The sequence below is a fragment of the Clavispora lusitaniae genome (assembly GCF_014636115.1).
Source record: "Clavispora lusitaniae strain FDAARGOS_655 chromosome Unknown tig00000223_pilon, whole genome shotgun sequence".
Classification (NCBI taxonomy): Eukaryota; Fungi; Ascomycota; class Pichiomycetes; order Serinales; family Metschnikowiaceae; genus Clavispora; species Clavispora lusitaniae.
The window spans coordinates 403,250-427,357 of NW_027093981.1; the positions used below are offsets into that span (position 1 = coordinate 403,250).

Consider the following 24,108-nt stretch of genomic DNA (forward strand, 5'->3'; position numbering starts at 1 on the left):
TAAAACCGATTTTTTTTTTGTTTCAAACAAGGGTTGACGTACATTGAAGTGGAGCCAGAGTCGCGAGGTCTTACTCAAAAATACCTTCACCCTGGCTTAGATTAATCCCAACACATCTGTTAGCCAAGTATCTATTGGTCTAGGGTATTTGTCTTATCGAATGTATTCCTCAGTCGAGATGTATTTGCCTAAGATTGCCTTAGTTGAGATAGTGACACTAGTAGAATCAACATGAACTGAAATTCTCAAACAGCAAACATTTGCATCAAATTCTACAATGTAAAGATAAAGTTTGCTTCAGGTCTTACCGTTGGCTTCAGATCTGACCGTTTGCTTCGGTCTGACCGTCTTCAGGTCTTACCGTTTGCTTCGGTCTGACGTCTTCAGGTCTGACCTGCTCTTACACCTTGATGCTTTATCGCACCGCCTGCACCATACCGAATTGTGCAGACCGGTTTATCTTTCTTTCTCCATGGGCGTCAGTCTCTCCCTTCTAACGCCACATGCCCACACGGTGGCGATCAGGTCGTATATCGACGTTCTCCCGCTGTACAAGTTTTTGGCGGTGATCAACGACAATCGCTTTCTCAAAACCATCAAGGCTGTCGATACCCGCACAGGATCGCTTTTGGTGATCAAAGTGTTTGTCAAGCCACAACAGACAGACATCCGGCTCGGCAAAGTGGCAGAGAACTTGGCCCGCGAGGCGCTGCTATTGGCGCCGTACCCAAATACTTTGGCCTGGCACCAGATCACCGAGACTGACCTGGCCGGCTACTTGGTGAGGCAGTTGGTGCGGACAAACATCTACGACCGGCTTTCGCTTCGGCCGTTCTTGGCTCCGGTCGAGAAACTATGGCTTGTGTTCCAGATGCTACGCGTGGTGCTGTTGCTCCACGACCAGCTCTCCATCTGCCATGGCGACATCAAGACGGAAAACTTGCTTGTGTCTTCGAGCAATTGGCTCGTACTCACAGACTTTGCCCAGCACACAAAACCGGTATACTTGCCGGACGACAACCCGAGCGAGTTTGTCTTCTACTTTGACAGTTCCGACCGCAGAAGTTGCTATGTGGCCCCAGAACGCTTCTACAAGAAAAGCTCGCTGAAAACAGACATCAACGATCAGGCATCGCTCACGCCCGAAATGGACTTATTCTCTTTGGGCTGTGTCATTGCAGAGCTTTACATGGGCGGAGAGCCCACGTTTTCCCTTTCTGACTTGTACCGATACAAACGGGGTGAACTAGAGCCCAACTTGTCTCCGATACCGGACCCACATATTCGGGAAATGGTGCTGCGTTTGTTAAGTGTCGAACCAAGCAAGAGACCGCTGGCCCTGGCTCTTTTGGACGAATACAGAGACGTGTGTTTCCCAGGATACTTTTATGACTTTCTTTACGATTTCATGTCGAAAATGAACTCATCGCAGCGTTTCGCTAAAGAGGACGACAACTTCTCTCCCAGTGACCTTCGACTCGAAGAGATAGCAGAGAAATATGCAGACATCGCCGAAGCGCTTGGCTATACATACGGAGATTGCGAGAAAAGTATAGAGAAACAGGAAAGGTCACAAGACGGAAACGATCGAGAAACGGGAAATCCAGAAAGAAAAGGCTCAGAAAAAAGTTCCTCAAAGGAGCTTAACGAAGCGGAAAATACAGACTTTTCGGGTCTCAAGGTTAACTTACCTCCAATCCCGTCAGACTACGTCATACGCCCCAGTTCGCTGTTTTCTAACACTGGAAGTGGCGCACTTATCGTGCTAGATCTCATATTCTCTCTAATCAAATCTGCCCGCCGCCCGCAATCCAAAATCAAAGCATGTGAGTTGATTCTCGTGCTTCTGGAAAGAATCGGAGACGAAATCAAACTCGACCGGTGTGTCCCTAACCTTTGCTTTTTCTTGGATGAGTTTATCGAGGATGCGTCCATGCTTCAAAACGATGATCTTTCCGATCACAATAATTTTCCTAGCGCCACCACTTTCTCAAGCTTAGTAGCAAGAACTGCGCTTCTAGCCTTGACCACACTTCTAGGTTCTTGCACAAGTATAACTCCCATCAACGCACATATATTCCCCGAATACTTGGGACCTAAGTTGAAAAGCATTGCTTTTCTCGATAGTCCTTTTCACGAAGAAGCTAATTATGTGAAATGTGTCTTGGCTCTGTGCCTTCCTTACTTAGCCCAAATTTCAGACCGCTTTTGTGCCTTGTGCCGTTCTTTGAAATCAGAAACACAGAGCTTGGGATCTTTGGATGCGGCAAAGAGTAGATCACAAGCCAGCTTTAAAGACATTAGCGAAGCTTTGCTTACTGAAACAAATGTGAATGTTCGAATCAGTCTCATTAACCACATTCTTCCCCTCTGCCAATATTTTGGCGTCGATAAAACAAACGATATCATTTTGCCCCATTTGATCACATATTTAAATGATTCAAACTACCGCTTGAGACTTGCCTTTCTATCTTCTGTTATGGACATGGGCAATTTTATAGGTGCGTTGGCTTTTGAGCAATACCTATTGCCTTTGTTATTTCAAACTTTGGGCGACAACGAGCCATCAGTTGTTCTTAAAGTTCTCGAAGTCTTCCATTTTTTCGTCTGCAAAAGACTCATCAACCCACAAAATGAGTTCAATGCTTTGTCTGTTTACAAAGAATTGTTGGTTAATTCAGTTGTATTGCTTCTTCAACCCAACGAGTGGATTCGCCAATCGGTAGTTTGCCTCATTCTTCTGATTAGTGACAATATTCTGAACGCAGACAGGTTCTGCTTTCTTTATCCGCTAATCAAATCATATTTGTCATACGATATATCTGTTTTGTCTTGGGACACATTGTACCCATGTTTGACAGCACCACTTTCAAAACAGGTTTACGAAGCTGCACAAACTTGGCGCAACAATGCCACAAATAAGTCCATGTTTTGGCGTATGGCCAACTACTCAGCCTTTCATTCACATGGGCGCCGGAAACTTGTTTCTTTTTCCAAGGATATGGGAAAATATGTCTATGTTCCCCAAAGCAGCTATAACGGCCTGTCAAAAACAGAACACTCCGCATCAGACATACCCTTGTCGAATGAAGACAGACAATGGATTGTGAAATTGAAATCAGTGGGGATGGATGACCGTGCCTTATGGAAAGTGTTTGCTTTAAAAGACCATTTCCTCAACTTGGGCAGGTTTTCTTCAGGAAACAAACTGGACAGTGTTGAATTCGAGCTCGCAGGCAATATCAATGTACCACCCACCAATATCTTCTTTGAAGTTTGCTACAAAACCGAACCCATCTCAGAATCTACTAGAACAACGGAAACAAGCTATGAAGAGGCAACAAACGATGCTCTTTCGGTAAGGCTCCTTCCAAATACAACTTCGCTTGTGTTGCCTTCGACTGGAAAATCAAAAGCATCTTTGCAAACGGTTGAAGCCAACGTAATGGGGGAGTTGGATCTATCACACGAAAATGCGCAGTTCAAGCCGCGGCATCCGGCTCATGCTTATCAGAATGGAAAAGACAAGAATGTAGCGCATAGGGTTTTCAGCATCAATAATCAAAAGGTGATATCGGTCACTATGCGGCACAATTTCGCTGGCAGCAACCCGTTCGTTCTCAAATATCTTGAAAACATGGAGTTTGAGCCGACTTTGGATGATTTCCCGGAATTCGGACCAGCGATAAAGGCGAGCCGTGAACCTTCTAAGGAACCAGCAAAAGTCCAAGGAAGTTTGATTGCGCAAATCAATACCAACAGCACAAGTGGCAACCTTGATTCCATTACAAAAGTTGCGGTCTCACCTTCTTCGGAATTTCTTGTCACTGGCTCGGAAATGGGCTACTTGAAAGTATGGGACTGTGCAAAGCTCGATAAGAATATCACGGGCAAAAACGCAAGTCTCTCTATGAACTTAAAGCTGGGGATCTCTGACATTGCGTTTATGGCGCGGCGTCCTGTGTTCGCCGTAACCACTATAGATGGAAATCTTCGTTTGTTTCGAGTTCATGTTTCTCGCGGGAAACAAAGAAAAATCGTCAAGTACTCCAAGCTTTCGTTGGTTCGGAGTGTCAAAGTCGAAGATGGGTATGCGACAAATGTGGCATTTGTCTCGACTCCAGGAAAGACAATGTGCATTGTCGTGACAAGCTCATGTAAGGTTTTGGCATACAATGTGGTGACAATGGAGAAACACGTGGAGCTACAAAACCCGTTGCATTATGGCGTTCCAACGACATTTATTGCAGATCCCAAGTTCTCGTGGATTTTGCTTGGCACATCTGATGGGATCTTGTGTTTATGGGATGTTCGGTTCAAAGTGCTTTCTCGTGCATGGAACGTCGTGCTAGATCTGGTGAAGCAGCAAAAGACAGCAATCATAAAGTTGGTTACTGTAAGCTCGTCTTACGAATCCTCTTCTTTTGCCATGATTGGTGGAAGTACCGAGGCAGATATAACCGTTTGGGATATTCCGGGCTTTACATGTCGTCACGTGTACAGTGCTAACGGGGATCGGCCAAAGATAAAGCCGTATGAATTGAAAGAAATCGACAAGGTCAAACAGAAAGGCATCGAGGACGTTTTGGCAGACTTTTCCATTGATTTGAATATCGAGAAAAACGAGTCTTTCCGTGCGTTAGCGTATACTGCGAGTGGCAGCCGCTACGTCACCGCTACGTGTGATCACAGAATAATCGTCTGGGATACGAAGAACGTGGCCCTGTCCGTTCTGCTACTCACTCCAGGTGCCGTTACTTTTACGGAGAATCGTATTTCAGCCAGCCTCAGCATGACTTACGAAAAAGTGGACGGGAAATCAGGAAAACAGAATCACGTGAGTGGCAATCATGACGCTGTTCTTGATGTGGCGATAGTGGAAAGCCCCAATTACATGATTGTTGCCGTGGAACGAAACGGCTTGATGTACGCTTATAAGTGAACACACCTGCAGTATCTATGTTCTATTTGCAGGATTCAACGGTTCGAGCGCAACTGGTTTGTGCATGATCATTGATGAGACATTTTCGAGATTTCAAACCCACTGACAAAAATGCCTTTTGATGACAAATTGGGGATGCAAATTGCTTTTGAAGAAGCACAAAAAGGTATGCAGTGAGCAAGGCAATCTTTATATTTTCCTTCTACTAACCTGAAGGATATGCTGAAGGAGGAATCCCAATCGGAGGAGCTTTGATTCACGAGGACGGTACTATCTTGGGCCGCGGTCACAACATGCGCATCCAGAAGAACTCTGCTACTTTGCACGGCGAGATTTCCACTTTGGAAAACGCCGGTCGCTTGCCCGGCGGAGTTTACAAGAACTGCACCATGTACACGACATTATCTCCGTGCCACATGTGCTCCGGTGCCTGTCTTATGTATGGTGTCAAGCGTGTTGTATTGGGCGAAAACGAAAACTTTGTTGGTGCAGAAAAGTTGCTTGAGTCCATGGGCATTGAAGTTGTGAACATGAACGACGAAAAGTGTAAAGAGTTGATGTCTCGTTTCATTCGCGAGAGACCACAGGACTGGAATGAGGATATTGGGGAGGAGGACGCCTGAAGATCTCACAATGGGGATCCGACAAATGTCCGCTTAGAGAGACATTCTAATATCGGTTTGCCGGTAGTCGAATGCGCTGAAAAGTACATCAATAGTTTAAAATGGAGGCAGTGAGTGTTTACTTTTAGTTTTATTGTAAGCGATTGCAGAATATGTTAAGCATTCCAACATGACTTGAGACACTTGTAGTCTTAGAAAATAGCAATGCTTATAAGTGCTTCTAAGGTTCTGAATACTCAATGGCTTGAACTTATGTCTCTCCCATTAATGGTACTTAGTTGCATTCTCATACCAATCATACTTTGGGAGTCTATTCTCATTGACCAAGCCATTCCAATTGTGGTGGTGTATTGGCTTACAGAATGTGCATACTAGAGCGAAGGGTTCAAAATCACATAAGCCAAAATGTCAAGTGACCCATTCAAGAATTTTCTTCAATGTTTCAGAGACACAACTTAGCAGTCTATTAGTTTATAGATATTTCGTAAGCCTACGCATCATTGGCTTATTAGCTTATGTTGAATACATTATTCGCATTATTGAATTACGAAGTCATGTTAATACATCATTTGCATCATTGAATACAAAGTCATGTTAATACGTTATTTGCGTCATTGCCTTACAAAGTCATGTTGAGTTCATTATATCAAATCGTCTTTAAGTAATTCCAAAATGTCCCTTCTAATTTCGTCCCTTCTAATTTCTTTTCTGAGTTTCCAGAATATTGAATCCATGTCTCACTTTCTTCGCACTCGCGCATTCTCCATATATTCTCTACTGCATTCTCTTCTTCTTCCAACCTCACATTCCTTCTCCCGCCTTGATTTGTTTCTTCATCTTCTTTCCTCATGGACAATATTGCCGACCGTGTTTTCACTGAAACTACATCAGATCCGCCTGCCGACAACCCATCGCTTCTAACGGTGATTCTTGAACTTACACCCAAATCCATCGCTGCTCTAGACGCCAGCCTCCAGGATATCGTCAAGGCGCTTGTTGTGTTTCTCAATGCACACCTTTCGCTCAATAATAGCAACCAAGTGGCGTTTCTTGTGTCGCTGCATGTGGGAGCCCGCTTCTTGCACCCTGGCGTTTCGGATGTCGAGACAGAGACTCGCTTTGTCAACCCAGGAATGTACCGCCAGTTCCGGCTTGTGGACGAGGCGGTGTTTGGAGCGCTCAATAAGGAACTCGAACGGCTTGCTCTGGCTGCAAAAAACGACGCCCGTTCGACATTGGCCGGCGCCTTGCTGATGGCCATGACATACACAAACAGAATGCTCCATGTGGACCAGAGCGGCAGCGCGGTACAGGTAGCGGCAGCGGGCACTGCTGGTGCTCAGACAACTGCCGCCATGGGCGCCCGTGTGCTTGTGGTGTCAGCCAATGAATCGGACGACAACAATTACATGGGGATCATGAATGCGATTTTTGCAGCACAAAAGATGAAAGTGGCCATTGATGTGGCTAAACTTGGCCGTCGGTCAGCACCGTACCTTGAGCAGGCCGCAGACGCGACGCAGGGTGTGTATTTGCATGTGGCAGACCCACGGGGAATGGTGCAAACTTTAGCCACGGCGTTTTTTGTCGAGCCGCTGCTTCGGCTGGTTGTAATTTTGCCCACGCACGGAAACGTCGACTACAAGGCCAGCTGCTTCCTCACGGGTCGTGCTGTTGATGTTGGATACGTGTGTCTGGTGTGTCTATGTATTATGAGTATGCTTCCAGACCTGGGCGCATGTCCAATGTGTCATTCGCAATTCGATGAGCATCATATTGCTCGTCTTCGGCGAGGCCCGCTGGTTAGGAAGCGGAGGAAAATGGAAGAGACAAAGGCAGAAGCGTGATGTGATTTTCTCTGATTAGAGGAGTGAGTGGAAGTGGTATAATAAGTGGATCATGTGCTACTCGTATTAATTTGAGATAAGAAATGTCATACTTTGCCATTTGTGTTGCATATCAAGGTCCCATGATGTGTACAGATCCCATTATGTGTACAGATCCCATGGTATGTACTCATAACATCTCGACATCCAGTGCATTGTTGCAAGCTTTTGAAATGCCTCGGATGTGCTTTTCAATTAACCACAAAAGCCCATCTTCGATAGGATCCCACGTCGGTAGAGGAAGATGCACAAACGATACTATAACCGCAAGTATTCTACAGTTGACCCAGACGAACCATGGCAGAATTAATCTCCAGGACTAATTATGCTCAATGTAACTTGCCATGTGCTAGTCTCCTAATCTAAAAGATGTCTCAATCTTACCATTTTTTTTCTTATTCTCTGTCTTGTGAGCCTACTTTCTCTCCCGTGTATCATATTGGCTCTACCATAAGTTCATAGACCTTGCATAACATGATTGAACTAGCAATTGCTCTCGTCCTACTCTATCCTATGGACCTGCACACATGGTCGCATCTTCATCTCACGGTGGATATTTTGTCTTTCGTACCATGAAGAGACAAAGTGACAGAGAAGACAATGGGACAAAACGAAGCAAAGGAGAGTCACTGATTGGCAAATATACACAAGGGCCCTTGGATCACGTGTTTGGACAACACGCAGCGTTCCCCATCCAAGAGAATGCGCAAGACCCCGTGTATGAGTATTTGGCCGGCGTGCGGCGAGAAGCGGAGTGCACTGGCGTTTTCTTCGCCCCAAAAAAAGCCACTGCGCGCCCGCCCGAACAAGAAAGGGCGCGCGCGATTCCACTTGGCGCAGCTTTCATTGAAGACGTGGTGTCCCAATTGGTTGCGGAAAAGGCCGAGAATGGACTGTTTGAGCAGGAAATTCAAGTGAGTGTCGAGTCAGACGAGTCGGACGGGCAGGATGACGTGGAACAGCGTGAACTGGAAGACCAGGATGGCGAACTGGAAGACCAGGATGGTGAACTAAAAGACATGGAACAGGGTCCGGTTCAATCGAAAGATGAGTCGCAAGGCGACCAAAGCAGCAGGCATGTATCTCAAAGCGACGACGCAGTTTCTGATGCACAGGAAGCCGAGCAAGAAGATTTGATGCAAGTGCCGCAGTCGGCCAATGCGTGGCGTACGCTTGTGTTTTCTTCGCCGCCGCCCAAAGATTTCTTCGCGCGCCTTGAGCATCCCACAGTTATAAAACTAGTGGTTTACTTCACGCGATGGCTTCTGCCGTCCATGCCTGCGTCTGCTTCGGAATGGCTTTGGCAAGTCTTTGTTAGGCTCGATTGCGGCCTTGTCCACACAGAGTTGGCGATTGTACGGGACTTGGGGCTCAAAGCCAGAAAGCTCCGACTCAAACACCAAGAGCAGAAGGGAAGCGACAAGGAAGGTGAAAGTAAAATCACGACCGAAGATTGTCTGGATGTGCGCGAGAATCCAGGTCCGTCTGAAACCATTGACCGGGTGCTTGCAGTCGTGGGGTCTTACTATGGCCAACGCGATTTGCTAGAGTGACAGGAGCTACGTCAAAGTTGAGGGCTCTATTGTGGCCATGAAAATTTTCTAAACATTTATTCAACGGCCAGGAGCATGAGCCGTGGCTCGACTTATATTGGCCTGTCAAAAGATACAAACGCAGAGTAATATTCCACATGACCCTAGGAAGAACTGAATGCAATACAAACTGACTTCTTAATCCAAGCCGTTGAACTTTCACGATAGTCATTATGATGATAGGATGATAGGATGATTGGATGTGACACTGATGCAAGAGTTTGCAAACCCAGATGAGAGCAAAAAGTCGGGCTTTCGTTTTATCTATTGTAATTGTTCTAGAACAATTCAGCATTCGAGTTCATAGCCATGGGTTTTAGCTTACGTGTGTCGTCAACAGGCAAGGATAGAGCCCATTTGATGATAGGCAAAGAAATGATTTTTCCAAGCCACAAAGTTCAGTGACTAGAGAGACTAGATTACTTCACGATGACACAACGTGAGATCTTTCCAATAAATCACAAGGCGTGATTTGGAAACTCTAATCACTCAAGAAAGATAGCGTCGAGTATTGGCATTGTATATGTTCATCATAAACTTATTTCGTTGTCAAACAGCAAGCTTCTTTCGCATTATTAGTTGATTGTAGGGAATCATCTATGACTATTAGGAACAGAGCCGTTTTATTAAGAAAGAGCCGTTTTATTAAGAACAGAGCCGTTTTATTAAGAACAGAGCCGTCTTTCATCTGGCTGATTTTACGAAACAAATAATTCAGCCTTATCTCTAGTGTTAACAGAAAAGCTCATTTCGAGATCTCAGAGTGTTTTCGAAGTGACTGCGAAGTATGATTTACTGGCCACAACAAATTTGATTACATAAATGTCCATTTGTTTTGATCTTTCACATTTGAATCCTCGACGTCTTTTTCTTTTATTTATTTATTTCTTTCATTCATTGTTCTTTCATTCTTTTATTTCTTTGGCTGTTCGTCAACCTACCGTGCGCCTACCAATTCTCACCTACTCGATCAAGATACCGGCGATAATCTCCACCATATCCAAATGTCCTCTCCCATCAGACCAGATTTGGTGGTTCCATACCGCCACAGCCCGGCCAAACCTAGAAATGAAGCCGCCTCTGGAATGATCAGCCAGACACTTCCAATGGCCGCCATGTTCATGCGCAACAAGATCTTATCTTGGTCGTCGCTTTTTTTGGCCATCCAGTCCTACTTGTCTGAGCCTATCAACAAGCCACAGGGCCAGGCGGCCGACGCGCTGCCTCCTTTGTTGCGCGTGGCGTTCGCTTTGATTTCCATGGCTACATGCTACTTGGAATTTTTCTTTCCTGGAACCAGTCCGAACCTTAGACGTGGCGCCCAAGCGGTGGCCGAGGCTGCTGCAGAGACCAATTGATCCGAGAAACAAGCCCAAATGCCTCTGTGAGGCACGCTTGCCTCTGTTCGGAGAAGTGTATAATTTGATACTGCAAATGTATGAGCTGTATGGAAAGTTGTAGGAATGAAGCTTTTACATGAGGTGACCGGACTTCAATGGGCTTGAGTGCTGGGAAAGACTGTTTCTGTCTAAAGTATTTTCGCCGGTTTCGGGATCCTTGACATAATTGTGTAATTTGAATTTCTATATATTACAACGAACGACACATCATGCCGTGTACATTTTTGCGACAGTGTAGAGAATCCCATTCTAGCAGCGATATCGCCTAAAGGGCATTTGTACTGGAGAGTTCAGAATCAGGAACTCAGTGCAATTGCGTAATTCAGAAAAATCCATAGTGCTTCAGCAGAGCATAGAAATTGGCTTCGCATGAGCGATAGTTAGAGGCACAGCTCAGCACCATCAGAGACCGGTTGATATAGGACACACTGTTGTCTGGCACCTTGATCGAGAGTCCTGGTTCTTTACCTTCTTGCTCCTGATTGCTCAACATAAATTAATTAATTTATCATATCTTCTGTAGTCGTACCCTATCGTTGCCAAATCAAAGGGGTATGGTAGTGATGGAGTCTGCGGTAAACGTACTGTGGATTTACCCTCAATTAGGCACTTCCAACACCACACTCTCGCGTCCACGGTAGCACACAGCAAGAAAGCTGCCGCGGGGATCCCAGGCCAAATCGCACACGTCGGCCTCCTCTGCCAGCGCCGCATAATAGCCCACACAGCGGAGGGGCACTCTGGAACCATAGTGTTCTGGGTCTACGTCCCAGACAGAAACATTACCCGAATCATCAGCGACAGCAAGGCGTGCCAGACTGGGAGCTAGCGCCGCAGCAAACACCATGCTCCGGCCATTGGCAGTGTCGTGCTTGCCAAGAGCGGCCAAACGCAGGAAAATGTTGGCCAGCAAAAGAACGCTGCCGTCGACTGCGTCCCATACGTTCATAGAACCTTCCATGGAAACAGAAGCCAACTGGTTGCCGCTCGCTAGGAAGAAAAGACCAAGGATAGGAGTGGTGTGGTAGTGAATGTGGGGAGTTCTGTCGGTCTGAACATTGAGGTCCACGGCGTGCAGGGGCAGCAGACTGTTCCATACTTTGATGGCGTAGTCAGTATCGGATGCCGACGCCAACAACTTGGACACGGGGCTGAAGGTAAGCGCCGAAACAGCATGGGCGTGGCCGGCAAGCTGCCCTGCGAGCGACGAGCCCGAACGCAGCACCGAGTAGATCTGGATGGAGTGAGATGGCGTCGACACGGCAAGTTTCAGGTCGCCAAGCCAGCAGACGCAGAGCGGATGCGACGCCAGGTCGGGCAGTGGCAGTGTCGGAGGCACCACTTGCAGCACAGGCGAAAGCGAGGCGTCCCATACACACACGGCGTTGTTTGCGTCGACGGTGGCGGCCCAGTGGGGGCCCCACGAGAGGGCGACAAAAGGCGTGCCGAGCGAAAGCGCGGGCGCGTGCGAGTCGAGAGGGTCGGCGCGCGCGTCGGTGGCGCTGTTGAGGGCGACGTTTTTGAGGCGCGCGTTGGCGCCCCAGGCGCGCAATTCGCCCAGGCCGCCCGCCGTCACCACGGTGCCCGAGGGCGACCACGCCACGGTGGAAATGTCGCCGTCGGAGGGCGCGTGGTTGAGCACAAGCGGCTCGCCCGCCTCGGTCTGGATGGCGGCCGCGCCGTTTTCGCGCCCAAACGCAAACGCGCCGCCTGCCGGGTGCCACAGCGCGGCGAACGCCGGCGCAAAAGTGAACGCGGCCGCAAGAGAAGCCACCTCTGTGTTGGTGTCTTCGAAGTTGTTTGCATCTCCATTTGTGTTTGTGTTTGTGTCTGTGTTTGTGGTTGTGGTTGTGTCTCCGTTCGTGGTAGTGTTTGTGTTTATGTTTGTGTTTGCACTTGTGTTTGCACTTGTGTTTGTGTGTGCCAGTTCCGTGGCATTCTTGGCCTCCAGCAGCTTGTTTTTCTCCGCCTCGGCCGCTAGCGCATGTGCAAGCGTTAGGCTGGCCGCGTCGCCCGCAGCCGCATCGTGTGCAAGCGTGTAAAGAATGCCCTTCTGCACCAAACTGACGAGCGCTCCGGGGCCAACTGGGCCAAGCGCCTTGGTGGGCAGGTTTTCGTCGCGGCACCGTGCGCTTTTCTCGAGCGCATACGCCGCCATCTCGTGCCCGCTTTCTTGGAGATAGCGCCACACAAGATGGTTGAGCTCGACACTAGTGAGCGACATGGAAAGATTGACGTGAATGTTTTGAAGCTAGAATGAAGGCTAAAGATGCCTATTTGAACTAGGATGCTTTAACTAGGAAGCTTTGACTAGGATGCTTTAACTAGGAAGCTTTGAACAGGATGCTTTGAACAGGATGCTTTAACTAGGATGCTTTAACTAGAATGCTATTGGAAGCTGAAGACCTGAATGAAGTTTGGTTGCGTTCACTCTGCAGGCTCTTTTTCGCTTCTCTTGACTCAAATTCAACACCGTCGTTTGACTGTTCTTGTCAGTGATAGCTTCTTCTGTCAGTGTTAGCTTCTTCTGTCAGCTTCTTCTGATAGCTTATTGTCAATTGTGGTACTAGACTTTTATCTCGCATATAGTAGTGGCCTGCACACAGTCCCAGCTTGTCGCACACATACTCCACCAGTCCATCCATCAACCATCATCATACATCTTCTTCTTTTATGGACAAACACAACAGGAAAAGCCGTGCCCCCTGGCAGATGGCGCCAAGGGCAGCTCCTAGGGCGGCGCCAGTCAAGTCCGACACGCTCCAAGTGCCTCAATTGGGCCGCGGTCTGGCGCCAGACTCCGCCGGCATGTCGAGGCGGCAAACGAGACGGCTTCTGATCCACCAGGCGGCAGCTCAGCACATGTTTGACGCGGCGCTGATTCCCCCCTTGCCCGAGCCACGTGGCAATAATGGCGACGACATTGTGTCGAAGCTCAAACACGAGTTGCATGACAAGGACGCCACGCTGATTGAGGATTTCCACCAGTCGCTCATGGCGCAGCGGCGGCAGCTCGACGGCGAGATCAAGGCGAAAATCAACGAGAACCAGAAAAACATTTTGCACTTGACGGGCGGCTTGAAGGACACGCAGGACGAGTTGGTGCAGATGCGCGCGCTGGCGCACGAGCTCTATGGCATCTTGGGCGACTTCCGGGCGGCGGCCGAGCGGCGCCTCGCGCTAGAAGAGGGCGCGGAAGGCGGCGACGCCAGAAACCGCAACAGCGGTGCTGCAAAAAACGCCAATGCTGCAAACACCAATGCTGCAAACGCCAATGGCCGCGCAAACGGGATTTACAGCACAAACGGCACCAGCGGACGTGCGCGCGACCGCCTGTCGCTTCTCGTGCTTGAGAAAATGTGGGCGTCCGAGTTGCAGCTGCTCTACAAACACGTGGACGGCGCACACAAGTTCGTGCAGCCGTCGCCCGGCCGCCACGTCCTCGCCGAAAGCGGCCGCTGGCACGAAATCAACGTCGGCACATGGAAACCAACAAGGGCCATCCATTTGTTCTTGCTAAATGACCTCGTGCTTGTGGCTACACGGCGTGCGTCTCCCGAAGGCGGCGCCAAACGCCTCCAGGCGCTCCAGTGCTGGCCGCTTGGCGTGGTGGTGTTGGAGCAGCTCACTCCTCCGGCCCTGGTGTCCTCCGAACACACGTATGTGGTGAATTTGCGCGCAGGCGCGTTGAGCTTTGTGTACCAAACAGACCGCTACGACCATTTCACCCGTGTGATGGCCGCGTACAAAAAGGGCCGTGCCGCCGTGTCGGCGCGCGAGCGCGAGGCTGATCCTGTCCAGGGCCACCGCCGCATGCCCAGTGCCGCAGAAGATAACCCTGACAAGCGCCAGTTGCGCGACTCGCTTCGTTCCGCGGCGGCGCTGCCTGTGCCCGAAGAAAACGGCCTGCGGCCTGCGTCGCATCGCCAGTCGCAGGAGCTTCTTCTCAAGGACCTTTCTGCCCGGGTCCATCTGCGCAACCGTCTGCACGATGTTCGTACGGAGCACCTGGCTGCGCGCATGTTTGCCGATCTTCGGGCAACCGAGGATAAACTCGACGAAGTGGACGTCCACTTGGCTCACAACGAGTACGTGAGCGCAGTCGGCCTCGTGCGCCACATCGAGGCGAAGCTTGCGGGTGTCGTGGAACGCATTCCGCCGCTGTCCACTGACGACCCGGCCACTGACGAGTTACGTCTTCTAGTGGATGTCGTACGGTTGAAGATCGACGGCCGCAAGATGAAGGTGCAGCAGGCGCTCCTGTTTCAGTTGCATCACGGCATTGCTGCGCTTTCTACCGATGAAATCGCCAGTATAGTGGAATTTTACGAAGCGTTTGGCCGCCTTGACGACGGAGTGTCGACGCTATGGGACGCAATGCTGGCACACTTGGCCAACACTGTCGGGCGACTTATTGGAAGTGCTCACGGCTCGACACGGGTGGACATAGTCAACTACCTAGCGAACCTCACCATCGTCTACGTACTGATCGTGCGGCGGGCAGTCGAGATCTATAAAAAATGTGTGGAACCTGTCCTTGCTCGAGGCTCCACCATGGACCTGAGTGGATTCGTCACATGGTGCGTGGGCGAAATGTCCCAGCTTGTTGACACGCTCAAAACACATGCATCAGGAACTCTCTTGGTAGAGACTGGAGGAATTTGGCGCGCAAAGGACCTGAAGTACTATACGGAGCTTGTACGGATGGTGCAGCCACAATTAGCATTGCTCCGTAGTGATGGGCTCAACGTTGATTACTTATTCAGCGACATCATGGAGTGTCAGCCCGCATAGGTATACGCTCTGCGACTTTGGGCATAGTATAGACCCAAGCCTGGGGGTTTGGGGACTATGCTACTTGCATATCCATTGTTACTCTTCCATGTTGAGATGAGAATATCTCAGATGGGGACTGTCACGCTTGTGATGACGTTTCAGTGGACGTGCGCCAACTCAAGAACTTGAGGATTCGGAACTTGCAGTGTAGATTACTCATGTGGTCAAACAGACTTTTGCTATATGGTGGATACCTATTGGGTTTAACCAAGGTAATTTCTCCTCTAACATTTGGTGTTCAAATTACTGTACGGTTCGACGCACTTAAGTTGGTCGATCAAATTGCCTGAAGCATACACCGAACATGCAACGACCATTTTCAGAGTTGGGATATTGTTCTGTCAGAAAGAAAGACAATTTCATCATTTGAGATTTACAGTAAACGCAAATGAATGACAAAAAATACCTTAGTGTATTTTCTTAGAAGGATAGATGTGTAGAATAGAGAATTTTCGAAATGTCCATCCATTCAGACCATGGAGTACCAAAAGAACGATGAAATTCATGATTTATTCTTGCAGCATGTTTAATGAACCCATGATGATTAAGTGTCATTTTGAAGAGAACCTAAACAGGGTAATGCCTACCGTCAATCTGCTGTACTCCAGGTTTTGATAACATTTCCATAAACGAGAAGTACTCAATCGAATGAGTTAATGTCTTACAAAGCATGTGAGAACATCTCTGACAATCATTTGCAGACTACGACAGAGAAGCTAGTCGAGTCAGAACATTTTAGAACTAGTCTCTCGCAGATAAATTAGACAATCAAAACGGTTGGATGAGACAAGCCATGATACAGTCAATCAATAGAGCATTTTCTACTTGGTCTCTATTGATATGAGTTCTCACGTTATTTAGAAGTCTTATTCTTTAATATGGGCAAATTGATAAACAGCCCCTTTTATTGCTTCTCGTTGATTTTTTCACATTGTTGATGTCATCAAGCATTATTGATAGACAATTATGGCATGACTGAGGAAAATGTGTTACGTACTAGGACCGATGAATAGCAAATCAAAGCGATTGTTTGGACAATCATTGACTTTGAATGAGAGCACAGAAGATCATCCATGTAATGTACCCCCTACAACTATCTAGAAGGAACAAAATATCATCTTTCTTGATGAGGTGCTTCATCTATTCATTCATATCTGCAATCGTCGACCATCGGAATCTTTTCTTCTAATGAGCACACGACGGTCTTTTGGAAGAGAATGAAGGGCCTCTAGAAAAGCTTTTTCGCTGGCCACAGACGTGCCGGGCCTCGTGTGAAGAAGCCTAGGGCGGAGAAGATCAACACAGACTAGAGGCGTTGTGAGCGGAATGAAAGTTAGAGCGAACTTCATAAATACTTTGTGTGGAAGGTGTAGATGAAGTTGAAGGGCTGAGGAGAGGTGGTTATTAAGTTGGAGAGGTTGGAGCTATTAAGTTGGTGCTGGAAATCTATAATGTATTCGTAGATGGACATACGATAGTTCTAGTCGGAGATGTAAATATCTCCATTACTCGACAGTCGATTAGGATTGCTTCGATAAGACTGGTAATGTTACATACATCTTTGTTTCGCAGCGAAAGGTCGAAAGATTAGGCGTAGTAGATTGAGAATAACCATTCATGGAAGAGAGTTATGTAGGTTAATAAGAGTGAAAGGTCGAGACCCATTCAAAGACGCCTGAGTCGGCGAGAGCTTCGAACTGCCTTATACTTGATTATTTCCTATGTCTAAAGTTGAATTCCCCATTTTGAGTCTTCCATATTTGATTTGCCTTCACCTTTCATTTATAAGTCATTGGAGGAGGCCTGATTCCGAAAACCTATTTCCAGAGATAGCCATTGTCTAAAAGGACAGTAAACAAATTCCTCACTATAAGTATCATTGAAAATATTCCTAACCCGAATAACCCCACGAAGAATAACCCCGCGACAAGTATAAGAAAGCAGCTGAATATTGGGTGAGGATCTATTGTTTGTCTTCTGTTGTATTTGTCGAGATCGTCTGAAAGAATCAAGGTGTCCCCCTCTTTCAAAATGCGCTTGATCTTCACATTCACATTGGCAATTGCCGATGGCGACGAGCCTTTTGCTTGAATTAAAACACTGATTTCTTGGGGGATATCGCCAAAATAGGTCTCGAATGCCCTTTCGCCGGCTTCCTTTACAGATAAATCCTCGTTGAAAACAAAGCGAAGGCGGTTTGAAGACGTTTTGTATTTTGCTTTATCCCAGATTTTGAACTCGACTTCGACGGGTATCGTTGATTCGTCATCGGAATCAAGCTTTTCTAGAGAATTGTCTTTCGCATGGTCCAAAAGACTTTCTTTCGATTCTTGGGACATTTATGACAAAAGAAGATAAGAAGCTGAGCATTCACCCGTGATACTGTCATGCCGGATGTGACACCTTGATGCAGCAACGTCAAGCTTCATGCACACCTTGGCTTCTTGCTGGTACATCAGAGATCCATCCATCACTGAAGGCCTCAGACAGACTAGTGCTGGACTGAGGATCTTCAAAGCAGATGGGTTGGACATATCAATGTTTGGCTAGAGTATATCGGGAAGAGGTGATCCTTAGAGAAATCGTCCTAGAGAAAAATAGGTGATCTTATCCGGAAAGGATCCACAAGAAATAACTTTCCAAGAACCATTGAGGAGAAGAGATATTTCCCGCAATACTCCTCGGTACTTCTTAATACCAAATAGTTATTGTTGGCATCATTTCTTGATGATGGATAAAGAATACCTAATGAGCAATATGATGAACATAGTAGCTGATTGTCAACACCGGATAAATAAAGACGTAGAGATGCAGAGATACTATGAATGAATGAATTAGCGTAATAAAGGATGGATAGTAAAGATTCTAATAAGTTTATTCAACCATTGTGTAAGTCGTTTTCATATTTGGAGTTCTGGAACTAATAACGTCGCGACTTACATTGATAGAAATAAACTTAGGAATACAGAGGCGGTAGAAAAGCCGGTTTCATTAGCCGCATTCTGTATGATTTCTATTGCATGCTCTTTTGGTTGTGAAGCATCCAACTCCGTGTCAGCATGTCCAATATTAGAAATGTCCGCATAGATGGAAGTTTGGGCAATATTGGTGTCCATCTCGTGGGCCAGGGCCACTCAAAGAATTTCACCCAGACGTTTCAATTATTGAAAAGTCACTTTTTGCTTGAGATTTGGGACTTTGGTCTCTTTGAACGAGATAGAACATAGATCGATAGAGCGGTTGCCCGAGTATAATACCAACCACGATGGGCAAGTTCATAAAGGATCCAATTACACATCTTCTTTTGTAACGCTGGCGATCATCGTTAAATTTCACTCAAAGCAGACCAGCATGAACTGGAAACGAGCCGAATTTCTTTCTAACATATACCCGGAGTTCTACTTCAGAGACACCACAGGCCCATGTTCAGAATAAGCGGAGATCCTCGATCCAAGAGCCCTTCCTGGAATTCTCTGTGGGACATGAAAAAAAAAGATATGGAGAACCCTCCGCTTTCTCGGATACAGTCTTATCTGATTTATAACGTCTAGGAATCATTTAGACCCATTGAAAAGACTGGACACATCTTTAATCGGCATAGGCAGAGTCCCAACTTCTGGGCCGTTGGGACTGGTAGGGACTACATCATTTTATGTCGTTCATAAATAATTTGCAAAGGCCAGCCTTTGAGCCTATACATGAGATCCGATGAATGAGAAATCCGCATCTGATGCTAGAATATGAGAAGCATGAAAGAATCTCAAAGGAAAAGAGGTCACGGAAATCATCAGAACACGCAAGATCAACCAACGTCTTCAATCGTCAACATTGAATCAAGATCAAATCATCAACATTGGACAAGATCAATTCATCAACATTGAGTATCAAGATCAAATCAATAACATAATATTTAATCAAATCGGATACCAATCAGAACAACTCAATGATCAAACCATCAAATACAGTATTCACCAAATCAGATCATCATCAAATGCAGAAAATCGCCAATCAGAGAAAACCCACTCGGTCAATCTCCAAATGAGGAAACCAATTCAATCAATCAGAAAAACCCCATTCAGTCAATCAATCAGAGAAAACTCATTCAGTCAATCAGTCAGAGGAAACCAATTCAGTCACCAAATAAATCGCCTTCAGACAGGTCTACCAAACCTCGTTAGAGCCTTGCATAGTAGTCTGTAAGATCATGGCGGGCACGCAAGTCGGCGCCGTTGCGTTTAAGGTACCACATGCACAGAAGGGCAAGCGTAAGCACGCCCACGTAAATGGAGAGAAGCACGCCCGGGCCCAAGGCATTGAGCAAGGGCTTGGTGACAAAAGTGGCGGTGGCAGCGAAAATCTGCCGCACCAAGTTGTTGAGCGCCACGCCCGTGGCGCCCTTTCCAGGCAACACGTCAATGATATACGTCAAGGTGATGCCAATGACAAGCATGGAGGCAAAGCCGAAAAGCGCAGTGCCCACAAGCGGAACAAGCCACATGGTGTGTTTGTCGAGGCACCAGCCGAAAATGAGGCAGGCGGGCGGATAGAGCGCGGCCGCAGTGACGAGGTTCCACGAGAGACGGGCCTCGGGCCGGAGCTCGCCGTTGTGCCTGCGTGCGTGGCGGCGCAAAAGGCGGTCGTTCCAGCGGCCGCCGAGCACCGATGCAAGAATGTACGTGACAGAGTTGGGCACATACATGAGACCAACAATGATGGGCGAAAAGTCGTAGGGCGGCGCGCTGTATTCGTTGGTGATGGCAATGTTGAAGAAGTACACGCCCATAAACGAGACGGCCGAGTAAGCCACGGCTAGCGTCACGGGCGGATACCCTAGGAGGACAATGGCGTGGGTCGGGCGCACGATGTAGTCGTAGGCGAGGCGCGCGTACGAGTGGCGGGCGGCGGCGTAGTTGGCGCGGGCGGCAGGCGGCGCGGGCGCGCGCGAAACGTTGGTCGAGAGCCGCGAGAGCGACGGCATGAGGCTGTCGAACGCGGGCTCCGTGAGAAGCGGCGGCGTGCTGGAGCCGGAGCGGCGGGCGGAGAGGGTGGCCGTGACGGCCTTGGTTTTCACGGGAGACGGAGATGGCTGGTCTTGTTGTTCGTCTTTTTCTTGTTCGTGTGTTTGTTTGTCTTTTTCGGCTTGGGCTTGTTCGGCTTGTTCGTTTTTTTCTCGTTCATGCTCCTGCTCGCGCTCGCGCTCGCTCTCGCTCTCGCGCCCGCGCTGCCGCGCCACATACCGCTGGTCCTCGCGCCGCAACGTCTCGGGCAAAAACAACAAAATCAGCACCACGTTGGCGCCGCAGAAAATCACCATCACCCACATGGTGGCGCGCCACCCCCACGCCTGCGCCACGGCACCGCCGATGATCGGCAGAAGAAACGGGCCCAAGAGCGGGCCCAAGTAGAAAATGCCGAGCGCCGCGCCGCGCTCCTCGGGCACGTACAAGTCCGCCACGGTGGCCGCGCCGCACGCCTGCACCGCCAGCGCGCCCGCGCCCGCTAGCATTCGAAGCACAATGAGCGCCGAGATGGACGGCGCCACGGCGGAGCCGACGGAAAACGCCAAAAACCACGAGAACGACACAATGTACACGGGCCGGCGGCCGTGGCGCTCGCTGAAGTTGGACCACCACATGGGGAAAACCCCGAGCGACAACAAGAAAATGCCCACCAGCACATTGACCATCGTCTCTGAAGTGTGGAGCAGCCGCGCAACGTCCTCCACTGCAGGCAAAATGATCGACGTGCCCATGGGCCCGGTGGTGCCGGCGCAGGCGACAACGAAAACAAGCAAGAGTTTCTGGTACGGCCCGTAGTTGCGGGCGTCGTCCAACTCGGGCACAAGCGACACCCACGAAAGAAGGCCGCGGCGCTCGCTGGGCGGCACCTTGTGCGACACGGCGGGCCGCACGGTTTTCTCGGCCGCGGCGCCGTCGGCCGAGGCGGCATGGAGACTCTGCGGCTGCGCCTCCAAGTCCGAGACCGCCAGCGCCGTGCTGGCTAGCGAAATGGAAGAGGACATGGTTGGTTGGGGTGACTCCAAAACTCGGCGATTCGGCCGCTAGTTATGGCCGAGCTCTCCGCCAAAATGCACTCCACACCTGCCTGTCTGCACACCCGATGTGTCATTGTTGCAAGACCCGTGCAGGGCTGGCCGCTGGACCGCTAAACGTGGTGTGCAACGTCAATCGGCGCCAAGGCTTGTCTCTTGCTGTCTGGGACGTTGTGGCCCTCATGCTCGCATTATCTGTCGTTCTGTCTTCTTTCCAGGTTTCTTCTGTTTTTTTTCTTTTTTCTTTCTTTTTTTCTTTCCATTATCCTGTCGTCTTCTGTCCTCCAGCTCGTCTTGGGTCCAGTCAGCCAACAAACTCCTTCAACTTACTCCTTCGCCCACTAGTGGATCAAGCACGTTCAAGACCGTTATCCGCCATGCATGTGTCAAAGCGCTAGCGCAGCGCGCATGGCACGCCCGTTATCTTGCTTTTCTGGGCATGCCAGCCGCGCATAACCATGCGTAGAACACCACGACAGCACTTGCGCCCGCCAAGATTTTCGTAGCTTCTGGTTGTGTTGTCTTAGTGTTTTGTGTGGTTTTCTGGTTGTGTGATTGTGTGGTTGTCTGGTTTCCTGGTTGTGTGTTTTCTGGTTGTGTGGTTGTTTCTGGTTGCTTTATTGTCTGGTGTTTATTGCCTTTGGAGTGGCTCAGTTCTATGATCTCTCTGTGGCTCTCTGTCCTGCTCTCCTTCTATGCATATCGTGCGTTATCTTTTTCATATGGGATCTTCGCATTATCTACACAATGGGCAATGTGGCGGGAAGAGATAGAATTTGCAATTGTCCACAATGGTCGTTCGTCGGACCTGCCAAGAATATGGTTGCAACTGAAACAGTCTCGAGAGTCTACACGAGAGTCCAGGGAATGGTTACAAGGAGACAAAACAGTAGGATGCCGAAAGGTGATACCAAGAATTTACTCCGAATAGTTTGCCAGAATAGTTCATCCAGATTGTCAACACCACTCTCTAGCATACAGTAGTAGGAGGTCCGAAGATGCATACATCAGTGTGGTGGGTTAATTTTGCGCTCGGGCAGAGACTGGAACTAAATCTGCACCGTTATCTGCAAAGCCTAGACTTTTGGAGCAATCTCGACCTCAATACATGGGCCCTTCAGATGTTATCCAGAACAATCTTATCAGTGTGCACGAATAACTACTCTATTCCCGACAGCTTTCTTGGCAAGGAAAATTTGCTCGGTCTTATTATCTGTCAGGATTATAGACACAATTGTTCCTCCGAAAGAGCCTTCCGTGCATGGCCCGGATCTTTGCGCTCAAAACCACGGATTAATTGACCTTCTCGATTTTGCCCAGATAAATGTACTCCGGCCATGGTATGATGAGGAACTGCCTCTCCTAAAGCCAGCAACTTTCGTGGCTGACCAATATAGCATCGGAATCTCCGTAATGTTAAGATTCCACTACGCTAGATTCTCCCGAATATCAAATTCGAGATACTTTTCGCACGTTGGCATATTCACATGGTAAGATCCCTTCCTGGACAATAGGCTTACTTCTTTCTGGTCCGTGCTTCAATGCAATCGCCCTTTTACAACACGGGGGCTACCAATATTGTTACATTGTTGCATTATCACACGTGGCGCAGCGATTTCTTGTCCAGGCTAAAGAAATGTGGTGGATTTTTGCCAACACATGGATTTTGCTTAGCCAATTCTCACGATGAAGGGTTTCATTCATTGGAATGTAAAGCAAAGATATGAGGACGATATATTCGAACAATCAAGCCATTCAGAACAGCCTCAGGCGTCATAATCCAGTAGTGGACCCAGCTAACATTGCTTGGCCTTTCTTCCTACGACCTAAGGCTCAAGCATTCAGGTCTGCAGATAATCTTTAAGAAGATTGGAGTAAAGTTGAAATAGTAACACATTGGAATGGACTTTCATCGACATATTTGGTGATGCTATGACTTGTTGCATTGAAAAATGCTTTTGGAAGTCTCTGTGTTTCATGAAAATTTGTCGTCTCTGTTCCCACCGTATTTGCCGAAGTTTGTGATGAAGTTTTTTGGGGGCTTTGATGCATCAATTCGTCATGAACATATAACTGGAGATTCTTGCAGATTTTTATGGGGAGCATTAGAGAACTTTAGGTAAATAGTCATTAGACACATCTAAGGCCAAATATTATTCAACATCACGACGTTCAGAGTACGGCAAATTAGTATTCAGAAATTTGTTTCTACACTTTATCAGGCTGCCCCATCCCTCGTGACAATTAACCACGCCCATCTTGAAGAACCATAGTGCTTTAAATTCCAATCATGCGGCCAATGTGCTTTTGTCAGATATACGTATTACTTTTGAAAGACAGAGAATATATGCCATCTGGATGTAATTTACCATGTAATTTAACAAGCATTCTACTTTCTTTCTCTTTGGTCTCTCTTGACTGTGGCCGAACTGTATGGAAAGGTTACAAACCGATGCAGTCTAGATGCCATTACAGTCAAAGTAGGCTGAAATAAATTATTGACCAGAACGCTATAGTCCAGCCATTTCTTTCCTCTTTTCTTTCCTCTTTTCTTTTCTTTTATTCATTTTCTCTTCTCTTTCGTCTTCTCTCTTTCTCTTGTCTACTCTCTTTCTCTTGTCTACTCTCTTCCCCACTCATCTGACGGCATGCGCGAATCTTCTCCCACATCACCCGGTCTATGTGCATGATACCGCATACTCCGCGGACTGTTTCAACTCCGTTTCTTTTGCCACAGCCTGGTCAATCGGATCTGGAATTGTATTCAAGCCCTGCTG

At 48.1% G+C, this 24,108-nt stretch overlaps 9 protein-coding genes across 9 annotated transcripts; 6 read left to right on the top strand and 3 right to left on the bottom strand. All coding sequences in view use genetic code 12, as the record gives it.

Annotated features, from left to right (window-relative positions):
- Window positions 1–472: 472 nt before the first annotated feature.
- Window positions 473–4,942, top strand: VPS15 (ubiquitin-binding serine/threonine protein kinase; the record flags this gene model as incomplete). The annotated part of the gene is made up of 1 exon (XM_002614209.2): window positions 473–4,942. The coding sequence occupies one exon, from the start codon at window positions 473–475 to the stop codon at window positions 4,940–4,942; it is 4,470 nt and encodes a 1,489-aa protein (XP_002614255.2).
- A 111-nt stretch (window positions 4,943–5,053) lies between these two features.
- FCA1 (cytosine deaminase) lies at window positions 5,054–5,565 on the top strand (the record flags this gene model as incomplete). The annotated part of the gene is made up of 2 exons (XM_002614208.2): window positions 5,054–5,108; window positions 5,159–5,565. The coding sequence occupies 2 exons, from the start codon at window positions 5,054–5,056 to the stop codon at window positions 5,563–5,565; spliced, it is 462 nt and encodes a 153-aa protein (XP_002614254.2).
- Window positions 5,566–6,413: 848 nt separating this feature from the next.
- On the top strand, window positions 6,414–7,412 carry FOB63_004536 (TFIIH/NER complex subunit; the record flags this gene model as incomplete). The annotated part of the gene is made up of 1 exon (XM_002614207.2): window positions 6,414–7,412. The coding sequence occupies one exon, from the start codon at window positions 6,414–6,416 to the stop codon at window positions 7,410–7,412; it is 999 nt and encodes a 332-aa protein (XP_002614253.1).
- Window positions 7,413–8,023: 611 nt separating this feature from the next.
- FOB63_004537 (uncharacterized protein) lies at window positions 8,024–9,004 on the top strand (the record flags this gene model as incomplete). The annotated part of the gene is made up of 1 exon (XM_002614206.2): window positions 8,024–9,004. The coding sequence occupies one exon, from the start codon at window positions 8,024–8,026 to the stop codon at window positions 9,002–9,004; it is 981 nt and encodes a 326-aa protein (XP_002614252.2).
- Window positions 9,005–10,047: 1,043 nt separating this feature from the next.
- On the top strand, window positions 10,048–10,401 carry FOB63_004538 (uncharacterized protein; the record flags this gene model as incomplete). Its single annotated transcript, XM_066102407.1, has 1 exon — window positions 10,048–10,401. The coding sequence occupies one exon, from the start codon at window positions 10,048–10,050 to the stop codon at window positions 10,399–10,401; it is 354 nt and encodes a 117-aa protein (XP_065958258.1).
- Window positions 10,402–11,041: 640 nt separating this feature from the next.
- On the bottom strand, window positions 11,042–12,667 carry FOB63_004539 (uncharacterized protein; the record flags this gene model as incomplete). The annotated part of the gene is made up of 1 exon (XM_002614205.2): window positions 11,042–12,667. One exon carries the CDS (start codon window positions 12,665–12,667, stop codon window positions 11,042–11,044), a length of 1,626 nt encoding a protein of 541 aa, XP_002614251.2.
- A 449-nt stretch (window positions 12,668–13,116) lies between these two features.
- Window positions 13,117–15,237, top strand: EXO84 (exocyst subunit; the record flags this gene model as incomplete). Its single annotated transcript, XM_002614204.2, has 1 exon — window positions 13,117–15,237. One exon carries the CDS (start codon window positions 13,117–13,119, stop codon window positions 15,235–15,237), a length of 2,121 nt encoding a protein of 706 aa, XP_002614250.2.
- Window positions 15,238–17,618: 2,381 nt separating this feature from the next.
- FOB63_004541 (uncharacterized protein) lies at window positions 17,619–17,929 on the bottom strand (the record flags this gene model as incomplete). Its single annotated transcript, XM_066102408.1, has 2 exons — window positions 17,619–17,825; window positions 17,906–17,929. The coding sequence occupies 2 exons, from the start codon at window positions 17,927–17,929 to the stop codon at window positions 17,619–17,621; spliced, it is 231 nt and encodes a 76-aa protein (XP_065958259.1).
- A 1,524-nt stretch (window positions 17,930–19,453) lies between these two features.
- Window positions 19,454–21,301, bottom strand: QDR3 (Qdr3p; the record flags this gene model as incomplete). The annotated part of the gene is made up of 1 exon (XM_002614201.2): window positions 19,454–21,301. The coding sequence occupies one exon, from the start codon at window positions 21,299–21,301 to the stop codon at window positions 19,454–19,456; it is 1,848 nt and encodes a 615-aa protein (XP_002614247.2).
- Window positions 21,302–24,108: the final 2,807 nt, after the last annotated feature.